This window comes from Drosophila miranda, chromosome 4 (assembly GCF_003369915.1).
Source record: "Drosophila miranda strain MSH22 chromosome 4, D.miranda_PacBio2.1, whole genome shotgun sequence".
NCBI lineage: Eukaryota > Metazoa > Arthropoda > Insecta > Diptera > Drosophilidae > Drosophila > Drosophila miranda.
Genome location: NC_046677.1, coordinates 20,119,581 through 20,138,751, shown reverse-complemented (window position 1 = coordinate 20,138,751; position 19,171 = coordinate 20,119,581). Strand labels below are relative to the sequence as shown.

At 44.6% G+C, this 19,171-nt stretch overlaps 3 protein-coding genes and 1 long non-coding RNA gene across 12 annotated transcripts in view; all 4 read left to right on the top strand.

Moving 5' to 3' along the window:
• Nucleotides 1–19,171, top strand: part of LOC108161977 (fibronectin type-III domain-containing protein 3A) — a 130,824-nt gene that overhangs the window by 57,501 nt on the left and 54,152 nt on the right. For 2 of the 9 annotated variants that reach the window (XM_017296437.2, XM_017296436.2), the window contains exon 1: nucleotides 13,083–13,164. The exons of the other annotated variants lie outside the window; for them this stretch is intronic. The gene's annotated coding sequence lies outside the window, so the exon portion shown is untranslated. Of the gene's footprint in view, nucleotides 1–13,082; nucleotides 13,165–19,171 lie in introns of those variants that run through there. 9 annotated transcript variants of the gene reach the window in all.
• Nucleotides 10,827–13,167, top strand: LOC117188812. The gene is made up of 2 exons (XR_004472867.1): nucleotides 10,827–11,090; nucleotides 12,648–13,167. It is a non-coding gene; the product is annotated as an uncharacterized LOC117188812 (long non-coding RNA).
• Nucleotides 13,531–15,677, top strand: LOC108161981. The gene has a single exon (XM_017296447.2). It carries the CDS (start codon nucleotides 14,291–14,293, stop codon nucleotides 15,656–15,658), a length of 1,368 nt encoding a protein of 455 aa, XP_017151936.1. The 5' UTR covers nucleotides 13,531–14,290; the 3' UTR covers nucleotides 15,659–15,677.
• Nucleotides 15,705–17,766, top strand: LOC108161980. The gene has a single exon (XM_017296446.2). It carries the CDS (start codon nucleotides 15,820–15,822, stop codon nucleotides 17,644–17,646), a length of 1,827 nt encoding a protein of 608 aa, XP_017151935.1. The 5' UTR covers nucleotides 15,705–15,819; the 3' UTR covers nucleotides 17,647–17,766.

Sequence of the window (19,171 nt, the reverse complement as noted above, 5' to 3'; positions counted from 1 at the left end):
CTATAGATTGCCAGAAAGAGAGGCCGCTAGACAAAGGAAACTTTTCAACAGCTTGCGAAACGAGCGAGAAACGTGAGCTAAGCCGAGGAGAAATATGCAATTTGCAGTGGATATACCCACACAGAAACATCTCTATATATGTATATATATCGTATCGTATGTGTGCACAAGAAATCTTTACCTATGCTGCGGAAGAAGCAACAGAGTTCGGGGGACAGTTGGGGCCCAGCCTGTCCCGGCCATATTGCTGTGTTGCCTTGAAGAAGCGGCTGCTGCCGCTGCTAGAACTGGCTAAGCTCTGACTTGGGTTCCGAGCGTATCGCGAGGTGAAAGACTACAGCAACAGCAACAGCAACAGCAGAAAAAACAGAAAACATTAATTGCATGTGGCCAAGACAAGCTGAAGGAGGAGCTGACGAAGGCACGGGGAGTGCACTGATACCAGTATGAGGTGGAGATGCACTGAGGAAAAGCTTGCCAAGATCCGATGGGAAGCTGGTGAAACATAACTCCAGAAACTTCCAAGCCTTCGAGGGCAATCCATTTTGAATCCGGATATCTTTTGTCTGAGGCGCTCCCTTTCTCTGGCGAATTTCGAGACCCTTCCTCATGGTAGTTTATTTTTCGCAGTGTAGTCCCTGGTAGGCCTTGCGGTTGCATTTCGTGACGCTGATGATAAGACTCGTAATGATGATGCCGATGCTCGGCTGTGGCATGTGGAAAGGCGACTCCAGTCAGTCTCTGTCGCTGTCGCTGTCCCTGTCCCACTGATTGGAGCCTGCAATTGCCGTGCAGATTGGGGCAACTCTCGGTTCGGGGTGTTCCCTGTTCCCCGTTCCCCGTTCGCTTGTCTGTGACTGTGACATGAAAAATTAACGCAGCGACAGCGGCGGCGGCGGCAATGCAATGGTGAAAGTTGTGGGCTGCAATCGCATCGCATGCTTTTCAAGGTCTTTCCGTAGGTGTGTTGTTGTGCCTCCCCCCCGGTCCACCCGGTCCACCCCCCTCCTCGAGCACTTTTGTGGTCTGTGCAACTTGTGGTAAAATGTCGAGAGCAAGTGATATTTTGATTGAATTTTGTAGCTTGATACCGAAACGGAGACCGAGACGGAGAGCTGGAGCAATAGATTGGCTTGTCGGTGTTTTTACAGTAAAGGGAATCGATTACAAATTGGGGCACGCTCCACTTCGATTGGGAGTGGGCTCACAGATTTTTCGAGAAGGTTTCGAAGGGAATTGTAATTGTAATTGAAATTGAAATTGAATCATCGATGGAGGTGGGTTTCTCGGAAAAGCAGGGCTCTATATAATTTCAACTATTATTTATGTATTTAATTTCCTCTATTGTTTGAATTTAACAAGATATTTGAAAGGTATTACGGATTATACTTAATCGTTTGTTGTGGAAATGCGGTCTAGAGATCCCACATCGCTTTTCTTTGGCTTTCCATCTTTTTGTCTCTTGAGAATGTGGCCATAACTGAACACTGACTCATAACAGTATGTATATGGCCATTCGATATGTAAATTACCCCAAGGAAAATCCCCCAAAGATTTCCCATTTCACTTCTTATTTCCATATTCCTGCAGCGTCAGCCAAAAGCGAAACGAAACCAAGTCAAGTGCCGCTCTCTCTCTCTCTCTCTCTCTCTCTCCGACTGTCTGCCTGTCTGGCTGTCTATCCGCCCATTTTTCTACCCAAATTGCTCCAATTGCTAATCACATACACAGAAAATCAAATCCAAATCCGAGTCCAAATCGTTAGCAATGCCAATTGCTCCCCCCAGACAGTTCACACATTCCAGGTCCAGGAGTCGAGTCCCCCCCCCAATCACCGATTTTCATTTCGATTTCCATCCCATTGTCCGTGTCCAGTGGCTGACGCATGTCAACACACACACACACACACACACACACCCAGGGAAACGAGCAAAACTGCAACTTCAACTGCAACTTTCAGCAATTTGCAACACAGCCAACACAAAGCGAAAAACACGAAACACGAATGAAAAACACAACACATCACAAGGAAAAACAAAAATTAAATCATTAAAATTGCGACACTAAAAAATGCCAATTAAACACCAATGGGAATTTCACAGTTACCTCCGCAAAAAAAAATAGATATATGTATCTGTGAAATAGATAGATACCACTCCATGCCACGCCACCGCCGTGGAGACGGAAAACAAGAAATTACAGATTACGAAAAATGTCAACACAAAAAAAAAAGAAGAAAAAAATCAACAAGCCGCTAAAAAAAAGTGAGGGAGTCGAAACAAGGTAGCGTCGAGCGAAGACGGAACCGTCTCGAGGAAAGCCACAAATTAGATGTTGAGAGATACTACACTCGTACTCGAACACCAACTCCCGCTCGCAGCTAATCGGGGCCTGAAAGGGGGAAGGTGGCAGGGGGAAGGGGGAAACCACCTCCAGCTCCGTGTCGCTTGTCGGCTCGTCGGCTCGTCGACTCTGCGGCTGACGGCGAAAACAATGTTAACGAAAAATAGCATTTAAGGAGAAAGTGCGCATACCAAAGCCAAAGTTTTACAGTCTAACAATTACAACATGATGACGATGACGCTGACGATGACGATGACGATGATGGTGATGGTGACTGGCGTTGGGGCGAGCGATGGCGATGATGAAGATTATGAGAAGAAACAAAGAACAGCCTACGGATTGGGGGATACTCTTTTGTGGGAGGAAAAGTCAGAGGTATGGTAGAGGAGGTGGACCTGGGAAGTGTGATGTGTACTCATTGATTGAAGCCCTTAATTTGGTAAACAATTCCCTTAGCTTATGTATTAAACAATTGTTGAAAAAGAAGAAGCCTTTGAAACCTTTTAGTTGTTTGTTAACTTCTTACTTTTTCGAAAATTCCACCTTTTATGGTGTTGAAATTCCGAATAAAGTTGCATTAAAAGAGCCAACATTTATTTGGGTGGTATCTGCAAATGGTGACCCCGATCTTAAGGCTATTTTAAAGCAGAATCTGCCTGTAGATATGCCTTTATATCATAGATTTATCTTTATTTGAATACATTTCGAAGCTTTGAAGAGGAAATAAGGATGAAATCATAGAATAAATAAGGAAATGATAAAAAATCGGGGTCACCATTTGCAAAAATGAGAAAAAACAATTGATTTCTGCGGAAATCTGCCAGCAAGGGTATGCCATATGGGTCGTATACCCCCCTAGAGTAACATATTATTATGAATTAAGCAAGTTGACAGTCGCCAGAGGAGCCACAGAAAGAAGAAGCTGAGACCGGCCCCAACAGCAAAAGAAGTAGCCGAAGCAGAAGCAGAAGCGGAGGCATGCAGCAGCAAGCGGCAGCAACAGGAGGAGGAGGAGGAGGAGGAGGAACAAGTTTAAATGAGGTAAAATCCGCCTCGAGCCTATAAAAAAAAGAGAGTGGAGATGATGATAATGAAGAAGGCGAAGATGCTGGTCAGCTAAAAATATCCAAGATGCGAGCCGGCGATGCAGCGATGCAGATGCATCTGGGAGATACAAGAAACGAGTACACCTAACCGAATCAAAAGAAAGAATTCCTCGTACTCTGCCAATTGGAGTGTGCACAGATGACGTTGACACTGAACGATTGGATGGAGCGCAGCAGCAAAAGAAGGAGTTCAATGACCAAAAAGTAATGCAAACTAATAACCGATGCAAAGATACAGATACAGCGACAGAGCGAGCCCTGCCCGCCTGCCTGTCAGGCGTTATGATCGCTTATTATGAGTGATAACCAATTGACACTCGGCCAGGACTCTTCCACTTTCAACTCGACTTTAATTAAAGCAACTCGAGTGCTGGCTGGCAGACAAAGACGCGGCTGCAACTGATATCCGAAGGGCCTCAAAACCTGATCTTTATTTAACGATTTTCGCATCGTTTTAATTGTCCCAGTTTTATTTATTTTTATTTTTTCCAAGGCATAGCACTGCACGGATTGGCAGCTAGGAACCTTGAAAAGTTACCCTTCCGCTCTTTCTTAATATAGAAAATAAAACGAGTCCCAGCAAGTGACACTGATTCCCTTGATTGAAGCGAAAACTCGTTTGCGCTGTCGGATGGCGATAAAATTGTAATTACAAATGTGGCAAATATATATGGGCAACGATGGGCAGATATAAATAGTAGACCTAATGGGCTATCGGGTTGAGGATTCTCCTCAAGGACATATCGAAAGTTGTGGCTCCCATGTTCTGCAGATAAACCCGAAAACTCCCCTCAAACTAATTCCTTGATATACTCATAGTGACTTCTGACAACACTTGAAGCCAGTAGCCAACAAATCCGCAACAAATCCCAGCCCCAGCCCCTGCCAAACACTTTACGGCTTAGTTGGATGAGGGGGACAAAACAAGCTGAGAACAAGAGACCCACTCCCCACTCCCGATCCACAAAATTCATTCAATGTGTGTGCTAAAACTTTAAAAAACTTCAAACTGCAGTGGGGGGCAGTGAAGAGAGGGGGAGACCACCAACATTCCATCAAAATATGTAGCACAAGCCGATTCAACGAACCATCTCCTACTCGAGAACAGCAGCCAAAGGCAGAGCTGCAGATAGATGGATTCAGTTTGGTTCGGTGGGATTCGTGGCTCCACAAGACCAGAGTGTGGCCATGTGTGTGTATCTGTGAGGGTGTTGGTGTGGTGGCCATAGCCGAGTGATAGTGTTGTTGCAACTTTTGAAGCGTGTGGCATGCTAGAGAGTGTTCGACAGTGTAGGTGCCTCTCCGATTGTATTGGTGTGGCAGCTCTGGCAATATCTCAAAGGCAGCTAGGAACGAGGACAAGGAACGAGACATGAATGGCTTTGGGTTTTCCTCCTCTTCTAGACAGAGGCACAACTAGTCACAGGGCGGGGGTGGGGGCTCCTTCGTCGAATGGAAATCCAACTAAGCTTCAAACATCAAATGCAATTCAAATTGAAATCTCTGCAATGCATACAGTAGTTGCATTTTCGGGACTCTCTCTCTCTCTTTTCTGGTGGAGAAATGGAAGAGACAGAGAGAACGATTGAAGCAACAAAAGAATCTTGAACTCAAAATGGGTCTCACACAGATACAGGCCGCAGAGCCACAGAGCCGCAGAGCCACCCGCTGGATTCACAGATACTCTAGTATCTGGCCAGACTAGTTTTAGATGACTTTTTTCTTGTTATTGCTCTGCCTGCCTGCCGTTTGACTGTTTCAAATATAGATTGTCTGCCTTGCATTTCCCTCTCTCTCTCTCTGTGTCGCCTCTAAATTCTTTCCTTGTTTTTTGCGCAAAGCACATTTATGGCCTGATAACACTCAAACAAGAACAACAACAACAACCATGTTGACATAGATATGTTCATTGAATTGGGTTAAGTTTTCTCCACCATCTTCTTCCATCTTCTGCCTCTGGTTGCTGCTCTCGCTGTCGCTGTCTTTGCTTTTTTCTTTGCACATGTAAGATAGTCTTGAATAGGAATAAGTTTGGTTGTGTTCTTGGTTTTCCTGACCAAAATTTGACCTTGATCGTACCGGAAATTATTCATATATTCTAATGGTTCTCTCTCTCTCTCTTGTCTTATCTTTTCAGGTGAGTTTAATGATTCTTCCAAGCCATTACATACATCAAACGCTGATTAAAATAAACGGCAATATGGTAATTTGAAATTGCATTTTAAATGCCTATTTAATTATAAAGTTATTTATTTTATTCGTCGGCTATAAATATTTTCTTATATATATACTAAGATGAGGGAAAAAAGTATCTATGAAGTGAACAATCTTTGATCATAATCTAAGATTTTTCCAGATTTCTTTTTCTGGTATTTTAGGTATAAATGTATATAGTTTATCTTTTTTCTGTTTATTTTTATGTATCTGAATATGTCTATAAAATTCTGAACCTACAAAAAAATTTCGAATTACAATTTTCAATATTTTTAACCTCTAAAAATTGATGAGTGAAAAATGTATCTGTGATGTGCCAATCATATTCTTAGATTTTTTAAGATTTCTTGTACAGGTATTTTGGGTATAAATTTATATAGTTTCTACGCCTCCATCTGAATATTATTATAAAATTCTAAACCTACAAAAAACATTTCGAATTAAAATTTTCTTTAAGTGGAAAAACTTTAAATCTCATAATAAAATCTATTTTTTTTTATTCCTTGCCTATAAATTATTATTATATTGAAATATAAATATTTCCTTATATATAAAAAAAAAGAGAAAAAAAAGTATCTGTGATGTGTGCAATCTTTGAATATATTCAAAGATTTTTTTAAGATTTATTTTTCAGGTATTTTAAGCATTAATTATAGATAGATTCTACCCCACCATTTTTCTGAATATTTCTATAAAATCCTAAGCCTACAATAAGTCGAGAATCTTTATATTCTCCTCACAATTTTCCATATACCCCAAGTTATGCTCTCATCTAGGGGTTTCTTGTTCCTAATCATTTGTTCCCTTAGCAAATGTTTTCCCTAAATGTCCCCCCATTTCTTTCCCCTAAGCTCTCTGGGCCATCAAGTGTCTTATTTTGTTGCAGGCTCTTGAGCTCCATTTGAACTTCGGAGTGATCCCTGGATCCCTTTTGTATGCATTCGCAGTGCCTGATAAGATCTACAATTTACAGAAATTAGCTCAAATTGTTTCAAATGCCACCCAACAACAGGGGCAGCAATACAGTCGCAACAACTGGAAATCCCACACACAGATGCTGCGCCTCAAATTGCAATCTCCCAGCTCTCCCTCTCCCTCTCTCTGTCCCTCTCTGTAGCTGTCTCTGTCTCTGTCCCTCCAACTCTTGTCTTTCTCTCTGCTGGTCACACGCAGCGCGCGGGTCCAGCCCCATCCAGAGCTCCGTAAAGTGGCCAGTTTTGGATGCGGCCCCTCTCATGCCGTCCAGCCCCCTTCTTGGAGGCTACCAGTTCGGTTCAGAACAAGTTGCAATCGCTGCATCGCTAACAAAGCCACTCGACGACTGCAAAAATGTGGCCAATGTGCCCCACGACAAGGCGGGGTGTTGATAGAGGGCAGCGGGGAGAGAATTGTTTGCCATTGGGGCTGGAGTGGGGCGAGCAAGAGAGAGAGAGAGAGAGCAGCAGATTGGCTAACTGGCAATTTGAAGACTTGGCCAAGGCAGCTCTGGAGGAGAAGCCTGCTGTTGGGGCTGTTGGGGCTGTTGGTGCTGCCTCCTCGCATGACAAGTGGCCTGCAACTAAATCGTTGCAACAGCAGCAGCAACAACTAGGGGGATTACTATGATTTTGGGACTCAAGAATACCCCTTTATAGAATGGAAAAACCTTTTAAAATGTGAGAAAAACCCATGTTAATGCTCCTTGTACAATATACCTTTATGCTCTACCTGCTACAGGGTATCAGCAGAGCAACTTCCACAGCAGCTGTAAGATGAGCTCTGCCACAGAACCCAATACCAAGACCAAGACCAAGACCAAGACCAAGCCCAAGACCATTTGCCCATTGCTCCTTTCTGCTTAGTTTTTCTTGCTTCTTGGGTTGTAGGTTCTTTTTGTGCATTTGAAATTTATTGCCCAGGCCAACAGGCACCCACCCACCCACTCCCTTCTCCCCGCTCCAGCTCCATCTGTAGCCACTTCTCTGTGGCTCCTTCCTTGCGGCTTTACAAAATTGTGTTGGTTAAAAATAACATTTGATGCAATTGAAATTATGCGTATGCCTTGTGCAAAAATATATACATGTACATCATGCAGCGCCATCTGTTGTCGGCATGACCTGAATTTGTGGGTGGCCATCGGGGGGGGGGTGGTTTTATTTACCATTTACATAACATTTTTATTAAGTCTGCTCCTTCATCGTTTTGGGGGCGGGGGCGGGGGCAGGATGTCAATATATTTTATGGAAATTAAATGGAAATTTCGCTTAAAAGTACGCAAGCTGAAATTACGAAACCCAGAAGGAGGAATACTTGTTCTTCAACTCTTTAAAGAGGGGACTTTTGTATGCCTAGACGATACCCCCTTTCTCCTCGATCTAACATACAAATATTCTGCGAGCAGAGCATTCCATTTCGATCAGCTCTAGATTTGCATGTAAAATAGCATTTTGCTCATTTGCATAGCTCAATCGAAACTTGAATTTCCAATGAATAACATTTGCAATATTCATCAGCGATTAATTCATTTCGAATGCAGGAAAGAAGAGATTTTACTAAACTAAATCTCTCTGCTTGTATCTGTATCTATGGGCTGGCTGGAGAACAGGTTGCTTTGGCGCTGAACCAAAAATGACCGAAAAATTCCAAAGGCGATTCAATCAATAGAGGGGAAACACGTGAACTTTGAACTGACCTAGCCCACATATCTATAGCCGGCGACCGACGCGTCGGCGAACGAAAGACAAAAAGGGAAACGATACGAAAACGTATCGAAAAGTGCAACAAGAAGCAAGCAACAAGGGAAAGGTAAACACACACACACATACGCACATACACTCGTGGCAGCAGACAAAGATACATCTATATAGCCGCTGCTCAGATACATTTTTTGGGCCATTTGGTCTGGCACTCGAAATGCAATTGGACGCGGGCGTAGTATCCACAAAAAAAAAAGAAAAGAAATACTATATGTTGATTTACGCAACGATAAAATGCACAGAAACAGCCACAGATACAGCCACAGATACAGATACTCTTTTTTTTTCGATCGGTGAAGGATACAATGCTGATGAAATATTGAAATCAATTGCAGGTTTCTGTTTCGGTTTTTGTTGCTTTTTTTTTGTGTTGATTAATTGGCAATGGCCAATGCAAATGTTGTTGGCCTTTTGGCTGAGGCACAGATACACAGTTACTGAGCTACAGATACAGATACATTGTCAACGTTCCAAAACAGCGTATGGCATACAATTTAAAAATGTATCCAAGAGATACATTACACATTACGGCCATGGCTTGCCAAGTCTTGACTTGGAAATTCCCTTCACTGCATTCTTTCCCACACCAAAACCAGACAAAGAGCATGCCACAGATATGGAGAGGGACACGGACCCACAGAGAGAGAGAGAGAGAGAGAGAGAGAGAGAGAGAGAGGCAGTGCCAGAAAGAGACGGCGACCGACAGAGACACTGCGACTGAGAGTGAGAGAGAGAGAGAGAGAGAGAGACATGTACGTTTTTGGGCCGTCTTTTGATAGTTTTGGTTAGTTGACTGCAGGGCTTACGACTGACTCTCGGTCTTGGTCCGGACTCCGGACTCCGGACTCCGGACCAGTCTAAAGTCTCACTCTCTGCCCGTTGCCGTTGCCGCTGCCGTTGCCATTCGCATTGTCGTAAATTTTATTAGAGTGTTGCCACCCTCCCATTCCACCCATTCTGGCAGTGCCCCCGAGCGACTCCCAAGCAACATCATCATCCCCATGCAGATGGCGATGATGATGCGACCTAACACAATTTTACTTAGTTTGCATTTTAGCTTATGTCTTTTGTGTTTTACTCACTCAAAATAAAAGAAGATTGCAAAGAAAAAAAATCTAACACGAAACAAGTAAAGACCTGGGAAGGGCATAAGCCAACTCTGGAGATACCCTCTCTTAATGGCCTGGTTTTAGGATAGGTTTAGGGCTTACGCCTCCTTCTTCCCCAAGCCCAATATACCCCGTTGTACCCTGCCACTACCGGGTATAAAAAATACCCATAAAACGTTTCGCATTTCAAAGGCCACACATTATTATTACTTGTGCTTCTTGCCGCCTCTTCTACTATTTCTTTGTGGGGTTTTTTCCAAAAAGTTTTCAATTTATTTTTTCCTCCTTCGTTTCGTGTGGGGGGAAAACTGATACGGACTTGACTTGTCTCGCTGACTTATTGTCGGTCGAGAGACGTAGACTATGCCTTCGGAGGGGTGGGGGCCCAGAGGGGGGTGCTCTCGGATTACTTTTCATTTTTGGCATGGATCTTCCGCAAGAAAACGGACTTGTGTCAGAGTTCAAAATGTTATCTCTTTGAGCCGCCGAATCATAATTGATAAAGACAATGCTCTCATTTGTATTTTCATAGATTTTCGGGTCTGGGTTTCTGGGGGGTTATCATGGGGCGGCTCTAAAAATACGAAAGCAATTATGCTGCGGCCCCGAATGGGATGTCCGCTTTCATTTTCGGGGGGGAACTGGGTTCCCCTTTGGCCAGCCAAAGGTCGATGCCGGAAGATGTGTCATGCCAATCAAAGGTTACATTTCATAATTCTTTCCGTTAAACCTTTAAACCTCGATAATCTCTGCCCAAACAAAAGCCCATGCATGTAAATTCGTTGCCACTGATTTGAATATCCAATTACATGGGGGAATCGTGATTTGCCCAGAAACAACAATAGAACGGAACGGAATGCTACCAAAATGCACTCAATTATAATTGCCAAAGCGCCGCCCCGGCGAAAAGTGCCGAAAATGGGAATTCACACAGAATTCAAAACTCAAATACCAAGGATGGATGTTGGCCCCAAAAGTTACCAATATATTTGCCCGAGCAAAGAGCGGGCCCTGCTGCAGGTCTCTCTTAAGGTGTTACATTTTCTCTTTGCCGCGCTCAGCGACGCGCGCTCTCTTTCTCCCACATAAAATGCAACGAACGAATGCCGGTTTTTGGGCGAGAGTGTGTGTGTGTGTGTGTGTGTGTGCGACACGACATATGCGGGGCCCCTAGCGTTGCGGCGGCCTTCTCCCTTCCAGTGCGCCGTTCCAGCTGCTGCTCACTCTCTCTCTGTCTCTCTCAGCGTCGTTCGTGTTTGTTCGGGTCGCTTCCGCCGCTTCGACTGCGAGTGCGACTGCGACTCTGAGACCTGCGGCTCGGCCGGAGACCGACTAGTCCGAATTTTACTCTCAAACTGTACGGTTTGACAGCAGCGCAGTTGTTAGCAGAATAACAGTATCGCAGAGAGAGTGCAGAGAGGTGGGCAGGCAGGGCAAGCCAGCGCGTCGTGTGTTTTCTTCTTTCTTCCTTAAAAAAATCTGCCACACTGCCACAAAAAACAACAACAGTTGTTCCAGAGAGAGAGAGAGAGAGCTAGCGAGCGAGCGAGAGAGAGAATATCCAAAAGTTTAAACAATTAAAAGTGAGTGTTGGAAAAAGTGCAGCCACAAAAGCTAAATTAAAATAAAAATAAAAATAAAAAAAATACATCATTAAAATCAAGTAGAACACAAAAACTGGCTTTAATCCACTGAGAGGGAGAGAGAGCTATAAAATCCACTTGAATGCGAAAATATATCTTTAAAAATATAAACCGAAACCGAAATTTCGAATAATAACTGTTTACGAGTATTGTTATTTTCGGCTGACATCCTGTTCTTTTGTGCTGGAATTCGCATCACAAAAAAAGATACTACTACATAATAATAATAATCGTAATAATCATAAATAATAACAACAATTTTCGTGTGACAAAAAAAAAACACCACACACACACAGAATGGCAGCAACAACAACAACAACAGAAACATGCCAGCCATCCACCATAAACATTTTTCAATTGTAATTTCCGGTGTAGCGGAATTTCACTGTGCATTGTCTCTGTCTAACTGTGTGTGTGGGAGTGAGAGAGCATCGAGAATGAACCCAAAAAGAAGACTGGAAGAAAAACATTAAAGAAGAGCAGTGACAAAACATAAACAGAGCAAAAAATCATGGGAAAAACCCGAACAATAAATAAAATACAAATCAAATAAATGTTTAAGCACCCCCCAAAAGGGTCTCCAGTTTTTTTTTTTGAATTTTTATCCCTGCCCAAATTGAGGTTATATTAAAATCCTACAATATCAAATATATTTTTTAAGCATACCACAAAACAGAAATTGAAAATAAAACAAGTATAAACAATGTTTGGTAAATAGAAACAATTTTGTAGGTAAATAAATAGAAGGGGAGATTGAGGAGAGATTTTTATGGCCTTTACTGGAAAAGAACTTTGTTTGAGGTTAGACTTAGATTCGAAAACGAATGTTTGGAATTCAATTCCATTATCTAAATGGCAGAAGAACTTGTTAACCCAACTTGAATTTGCTCCCACCAAAAACCCATCAATTTCGAAGACTTATCTGCAATAACCCACCAATAAATGGCCATAAACTTCAACTTGAATTGCCCTTTGCCTGCACTGACCTCACCTAATCACAGGCCCAATATTTATTTATCTGAAGCGGAATACTTTAACCGGCGTGGGGCAACATATTTTACGTTTTATCTGGTTGATACTTTAAGCAGGCTAAGAAAACTTTCTGCCAAGGCCGCAGAAACTTTGATTAAACAGTGCCCCGAAAAAGCATTCAACTCTCCTCAACTGTCGGCTAATTAACATGGAAATTTTTCCGACCCCACGAGGCGCATGAATATTTGGTTCACTTGAAGCAAAAGTTTTGCCGCAGATAAAGAAGAAGGGCGCTGCGCTGGGAGGGAGGCGGAGGCATAAGTTTTCAGAATTTATAGAGTCGACAGCCAGCCGTGCATAAATGAAGCTTTCTATCAATAGATACAATAGCACAAAGAGAAGATACACAAACACTCAACGCACATACTTGCTGCCAAAAAAATAAATTATAAACAATAGAGATTTACCTCAATTTGGGTGCGGATCAAGCCTTGGCGTATTCTATATCCATCGTTTATTTTTCAGTCTGTGGGCTTCAGTGCAATACCAAGTCGAACACTAAAAAACATTCCAACTAAAACTCGTTTAACCCTTGATCCAAGTGCAATTAAAAACAAACAAAAATCCACTACAAAAAAAAAATCAACGAAAAGTTTTTTGTGACGCTGTGTTCATTGTTTTGCTTATAAAAAAATAAATACAAAAATCAAAAACCAATTAACTTTTATATTCTTCAAAAAAAAACAAAAAATATATTATAAACTTAATAAGCATTTAAACAAACAATTGCTGCAATAAAAATACATAATTTTGTGCAATAAAAAAAAACGCCTTAAAAAAGTCTAAGGATTTTTGCTAAATCAAAATAAAAACAAAAAACTTTCTAAATAAGATAAATTGTTATATAAAAAAAAAAAAGTTTCTAAAATTTTAAATACAAGCAAATTTTGTCAACTATTCAAGTGCTAAATAAATACAGTTAAAATACAATTTGCGGAGACGGATTACAATTAAGACTTTAACTGCAATTTTTTCCATCTTTGTAAGTATTTATTCCAGAAATATATATTCCCCACCAATCCAAAAACGTTCAGCACCTGCTGTCTAATGGGGGGTTTTTTTTCTGGGAATTACTTGCTGGGGTGCCGCGTGGCGGTTCTGAGAAAACGTCTAAACTTGGAGTGGAGTGGAGGCCTAGTGTTAATATCACTTGCTGATTTGTTAATTGAAACCCAATCAAACTTGGCCCATTTCAGCCCTGGAAGTGTTCCCAGGGGGGGACTCCCACATGCCCTAAGAGGCTTAGGGGACAAAACGAAATCCCCGCTCACGGCGCAGGCCAGCCCCATAAATTTAACTCAAACAATCCCCAATGGCTAACATTTTTATTGTTGTTGTTGTTGTTGTTGTTGTTGGGGCCTTTCGTGTGAGCTTTTATCTGCGCTGAGATTCAGAGAGCCATCAAGTTGATTGTTTTTGCCCATGATAACAGAAACAAAGAACATGCAATTTTGTAATTATACATTTTACGGTCTGTTTGAGACGAGCTTTGAGAATATTTTTTTCAGATACAGATACAGATACAGATACATTCCTTGCAGTGCAGCATAACTGTTGATCATTTCCGGCTGGAGCTCTTTTATTTTGGCCAACTGTTGTCCGAACCAGTGTCTGAGGTCAGTGAACCCCCCCGCCCCTTCTCCCCAACCAAAGTCCCAGCAGATCTTCGGTTGGCAGAGCGGCTATTGACTCTCTTCACACACACGCCTCTCAATCATCATTCTTTTCGCTTTATGTTTGTCGTTTCTTCGCCTTTGCCTCGGCTTTCAGGGCGTGCCACCCAAAAAAGGGCCAAAGAGATGAAAGAACGAGAAAATTAACATAATCAAAATATACTTTTACGTCGCAAACACGTTTCGTTTTGCTGGGAAAGAGAGAAAAGTAAAAACTATTATTTAATTTCGGTGTCAGGCGGTGGAAGGCCCCAAAAAGCAAGGCCCGAAAAGGCCTCTTTTTGTAGGGAATTCGCTTAATCTGTGGGTTTGCACTGCATCTTTTGTGTGTGCTGGCTGCTGCTGTATCTTCAGATCAGCTTTGCTTTGAATTTCGCTTCAGCGATAGAATGTATTTGGGAAAAATCTAAAAATTTACATGTATCCGGCGAGAGGATGTGCCACAGCCATCGCCGACTCAAGCGCAGCGATGAAAAGCTCCCACCGTGCGTGCAATGGCCACGAAAGAGATGCCCCCCGCCCGATCCGGCGACCTGCGACGAGCTCCAGCGGCGGGGATTGAAACGGTCCGCCGATGAGTGCCGGTGGCACTACTGGAGCCATCGCAACGATCTGGCTGTGCGGCAGCTGGCGAAGCTGCTTGAAGGATGCCCCGAGAAAGTTGCCGGCTTCCTATTCGATCTGACACTTCAAAACTACAATCGGCTGCTCCATCCCAGGCGCTGTGGCTACAGTGCCTGTCACGTGCCCTACTGTCATCCGTACGTCTGTGAACGATACATGGGCATCTTCGATGATCAGGGGAATCTGAGGGATCCCACACATCCCAGGAGTTTGTTCCAGCTCCTGAGTCTGTTGCAGAACTTCCTCAAGGGCCAAACTCCTGGATGTGAGCCACTGCCCTTCGATTCCAGCCTCAGAGTAGAAGAACGAGCACCCGTTGTACGCCACCGATCCATGATCGGAACAAGATGTTTCAGATGGGGAGTCACTGAATTAAATGGACACTCCAGGCCTATGCAAAGCAAACAAAAGGGAAAGAAATCCCCAGGACAGCTTAAACGAAAAGAAGACGACGAAAAGTTGGAAGAATCCAAGAGATACGAGGAAATACGCGAATCCCTGGAAATATTCCCGCATTACAGAGTGCCCGGCAAGGACGGGGATGCTGTGTCGTTTTATTCGCAAGACCTGAGCGACGACTCGAGGTACCAGCTGATGATAGACGAGAAGGGCAGACGTCGCGGCATGGGCAGTCACTCCGCTCAGCTCGGCAATCTGCGCTCCGAGCAGGCCCTGTATCTGAAACGCCTCATAGCGAAAATGAACGAGAAGCGACGGCTGGAAAAGGATCCCCAGAAGGTCATGCGGGCCCTGAGCCAGCTCGATCTGGAGGACGGCGAGCAGGCACAGGACCAGAAGACCCGCCGCAACGAGGCGGTCGCTGAACTCTCGAATTTCTACACGAAAACCGTGAGCAGCGAGCGGGCAAAGACCCCCCATGCGTTGGGACGCCCCAGGAAGTACTACGGAGAACCGATACCCGTTCTGTACCACGAACCATTCGATTCGACCAAGGAGTGGACGTGGATACGCCGCCATCCCAGCCAGGGCCGGCTCCTGGCCGACGGCAAGCTAGGATTCGACGAGATCAAACGTTACAGGCGCGAGTCCGTGGAGAATGAGATGGAAAGAGGCCGTGCCCGATGGTCGATACACAGTGCCTTTAGTCTGCCGAGTTCTCCCAAAAAGGCACGAAGTTCTATCAATTCCAGGCTGGGACAGAAGAAGCCCAAGAAATAGAATTCCAATTCCGATTTGGATTTGGATTCCTTTCTAGTAGTTTGTCGGGAGCCTCAGTCGAGACTAAACCAAAATTTGAGGGCACACAAAAGTAAAACCTCAACAAAAATTTCAAAATTTTGCATCTTTTGTTTTGGAATTTCTTTGTTGGTGGCCTAAAAATGTCTCGATCGTGCTGTCGGGCCGCTGCCCAGCGCGGTGATCCCACGAGCTGCATTCCCTGGTGTCCGCGTCTGGAGCCGATGAAGGCCTGCACCTGCTCGTCGCCGCAGCACCAGTGGTGGAACCGGAACTGTGTCATCGTCCGGCTGCTGGCCAACGCCGTCGACCAGTCCGCCGCGAATGTCTGCACGTTCCTCTACCAGCTCACCCTGAACCTGTTCAGCCGGATCCTGGGCCCACTGGCCATGGGCTGGAACACGCTGAAGGTGCCCTTCGCCATGTCCGACACCTTTGAGCTGTACTACGGCATCTTCGATGAGAATGGCGACCTGCGGCGACCCATGGCGATGAAGCCGTTCGTGCTTCTGCTCATCATGATGAAGCGCTTCCTGTGCCTCCCTTGTCGCATGATGCGGCCCAGGGACAGAACCGGACACAGTCCCATAATGTTCTGCACGAAGACGATGGGAGTGTTCACCAATCCGAATGTGGGACCCAACCCCTACGGCTCGCCCCATAAGGTCCCGGCGTCTGATGATATACGGGCAGGTCTAAGGAGACTGGGAATGCCCAGGTCTTCGTCTGAGTGTTCGTTGGATTCCGATGACATGCCCTACGGATACGCACCTGCCTTGTGCTGTTGCAATGTCTCCGGCCCCTCGGGACCCTTGCCCATGAGTCAAAGACCCGCTCCGGGCGCTGGACTACCGGAGAGTGAGATTCAACAGGCCTGCGAAAAGCATTACCAGGAATCCAGAGATCACAATCCTCCAGTTTGTAAAAAGCTTAGTCCCGGGCAAGTCGCGAAACTACAGATGAAGGCCCTTTCCGATTTCTACGAAGTCGTGGGCCAGGGCAAATACAACCACCGACTGCTGCCCGCTGGTCTTCAAGGCAGTCCCAAGCCAGCGATAAGTCCGTGCGAGAAGAGCAACCAAGGACGAGCTGAAGGAGGGCACATGCCGGTGGTGTTATCCCGGAGCTTGATGCCTCCAGACAGCATAAAGCAGCAGATGATTCGAGCCGTGGGTGGATACAACGAGCAACACCTGTTGTCCGTTGATGAGGACCCTCCGAATAGCAATAATGGACACGGCATTGCCTCAACGGATAGCAAGCAGGACCTTGAGGCCCGGAGATACCCGTACGTGCCATCCGAGGACACGTCCTGCGATGACTGGTTAGAGGTGATTAGCCAAAGGATCAGGTTCCGCCACAGGCAGTTGCAGGGTCTTGAATACAGAAAGGAATCTACCGATAGGAGGAACCCCTACATGGAGTCCGAGATGGAGTCTTCGAGCGATGACTGGGTGGAGGCGCCTGTCAGGCACACCCGAGACCCCATAAGAGAAGCGATTGATAAGGCACCGTTCATTAAGCTAAGATCTTTTCTACGGAGATGGGAGAGCGGTTCCAGCAGCGAACCCTCGACTAAAATAATCTATCAAAGACAACCTTCCGCGGAGAAACGTCTGCGCCAACCATCGACTGGGCCGCCAGCCCAAGGCCTCAAGAAAGGTGAACCAAAAAAGCGTGTCCGGTTCATCGATTCCATCAAAGAAAGTTTCCTAACGAAATTCGTACAAAGAAAGGACCAATCGAAGCAGAAAGATGCCCGAAGAAACCCGGTCAAGCCTGTGGATCCTACCAGTGCAAAGAAGGTACCAAAGCGAGGACTCCCAGCCAAGGAAAAAGATGAGGGCCAAAAGCGAAAGCAAAGGAGTCTAAAGAAAACCGAAAGCCAGCCAGCAGAACGGATCTGGACAGTGGAAGATGAGATCAGGGAAAAACTACACAAACGCTTCGCTTTTAAGATACAATTTTAAACATCTGAAACCAACTTTCGAACCAGAAGCAAATCTTAAGAGCCCAAATTATAATCTGAAAATTCTATTTAGTGGTTCATTGTTTTTGAAAGGCCCGCAATAAAGTGTCCATAAATCATGTGCGGTAATTATTGCTCTATTTGGGACCAGCCTAGTGCCGTCCCCTGTGGCAGCCACATTGCAGCATAGTTGCGGCAAAGTCTGCCCCGCTTTTCATTCGGGCTTGGTCCATGATGATGATGCGCCAGGATTTCCACTAAAAGCATTTCACATTTAGTCCCCCCACAAAACACATTCCTCTAAGCCTACTGCATCCATCTAGTTGAGTTTACTATTCCCCCCGGTGTTGGGCGGTGGGGGGGCGGGACTGATTTAAATTATTTTTTCCTCTTTGTCGGTGGCGGTGGGGCGAAGTTTATTTGAATATTTTTGTGCACTACGCAGAAGTTTGAGCTTCGCTTTTGCTCATTTTGACGCGTTTAGTTTGCTTTGGGGTGCCATAATGTGGGCCCCAGCCACGAGCCCCCAGCCCCGGCCCCGGCCCACAGCCCCGGCCCCGGCCTCGAGCCGAGGCCAAAAGCCAAAGGGCAAACGGTTTGCGGCCAAAACGCAATTTTTCTGGTAAAGACGGAGGAGCGCGTGTTGGTAACAAGTGCCGCTTACTTTGTTGGCCTCTGAGTGGGGTTTAGACCCCAAGTGGGCCGGCCGGCAGGCGGGCAGGCATATCAACTTGTTTGCCAGCTCTTTTTGGGGCTGGGGGGAGGCTTGGAGCCGAGTGGATTTAAGACAAACAGATTAGATATTCATATGAGATTTAAGTGAAGCAAATCCCAGAGTTTTCTGTATAAATTTTGAATAAATTGCCTATGAAATGGTTAGAAAATGGTCTCAAGTGTGTGTAGCGGAATGAGCTTCAAGTTTCTGAGAGATTTACTCTATCTTGGCGCAATCTTGAGCTTGGATCTCAATAGGGGATGCTTAGGTATGGCGGAAAGGGTTTAAGAAGCTCTTTCAAGCTTTGGCAGTAGGTAGATGTGTTCTATGGTGGTATGTCCCTTGATTTGAAGTGGATTAAAGTCAATATAACAAATTTCATCGGAAGAGAATAAAGGGAAGTCTAGTTCCTTGAGGTCAATATGACTAAAACCGACCAGTGTTGCCTGTTATGACTCTTTAATTGGGTAATCTCCATATACAACATCATTTCTTTGAAGTTTGGTATGATATCTACACTTGCTTTAAAGGAATATCCATAATTTCAACATATGTTCTTTAGCACTTCAAAAGTAACGGGAATACAAAGTTTCACTGGGATACCTCCAAGAGGAACCAAGTTACTTGAGGTCAATCTTGCGAAAACTTAAAAAACCGACCACTGTTGCTTGTTTAAGCTATGCTTCGACTCTTTACTTAGTTAATCTCTAGGTACTACATAATTTGGTATGATATCTACACTTGCTTAAAAGGAATATCCATAATTTCAACATATGTTCTTAAGCACTTAAAAAGTAACGGGAATCCAAAG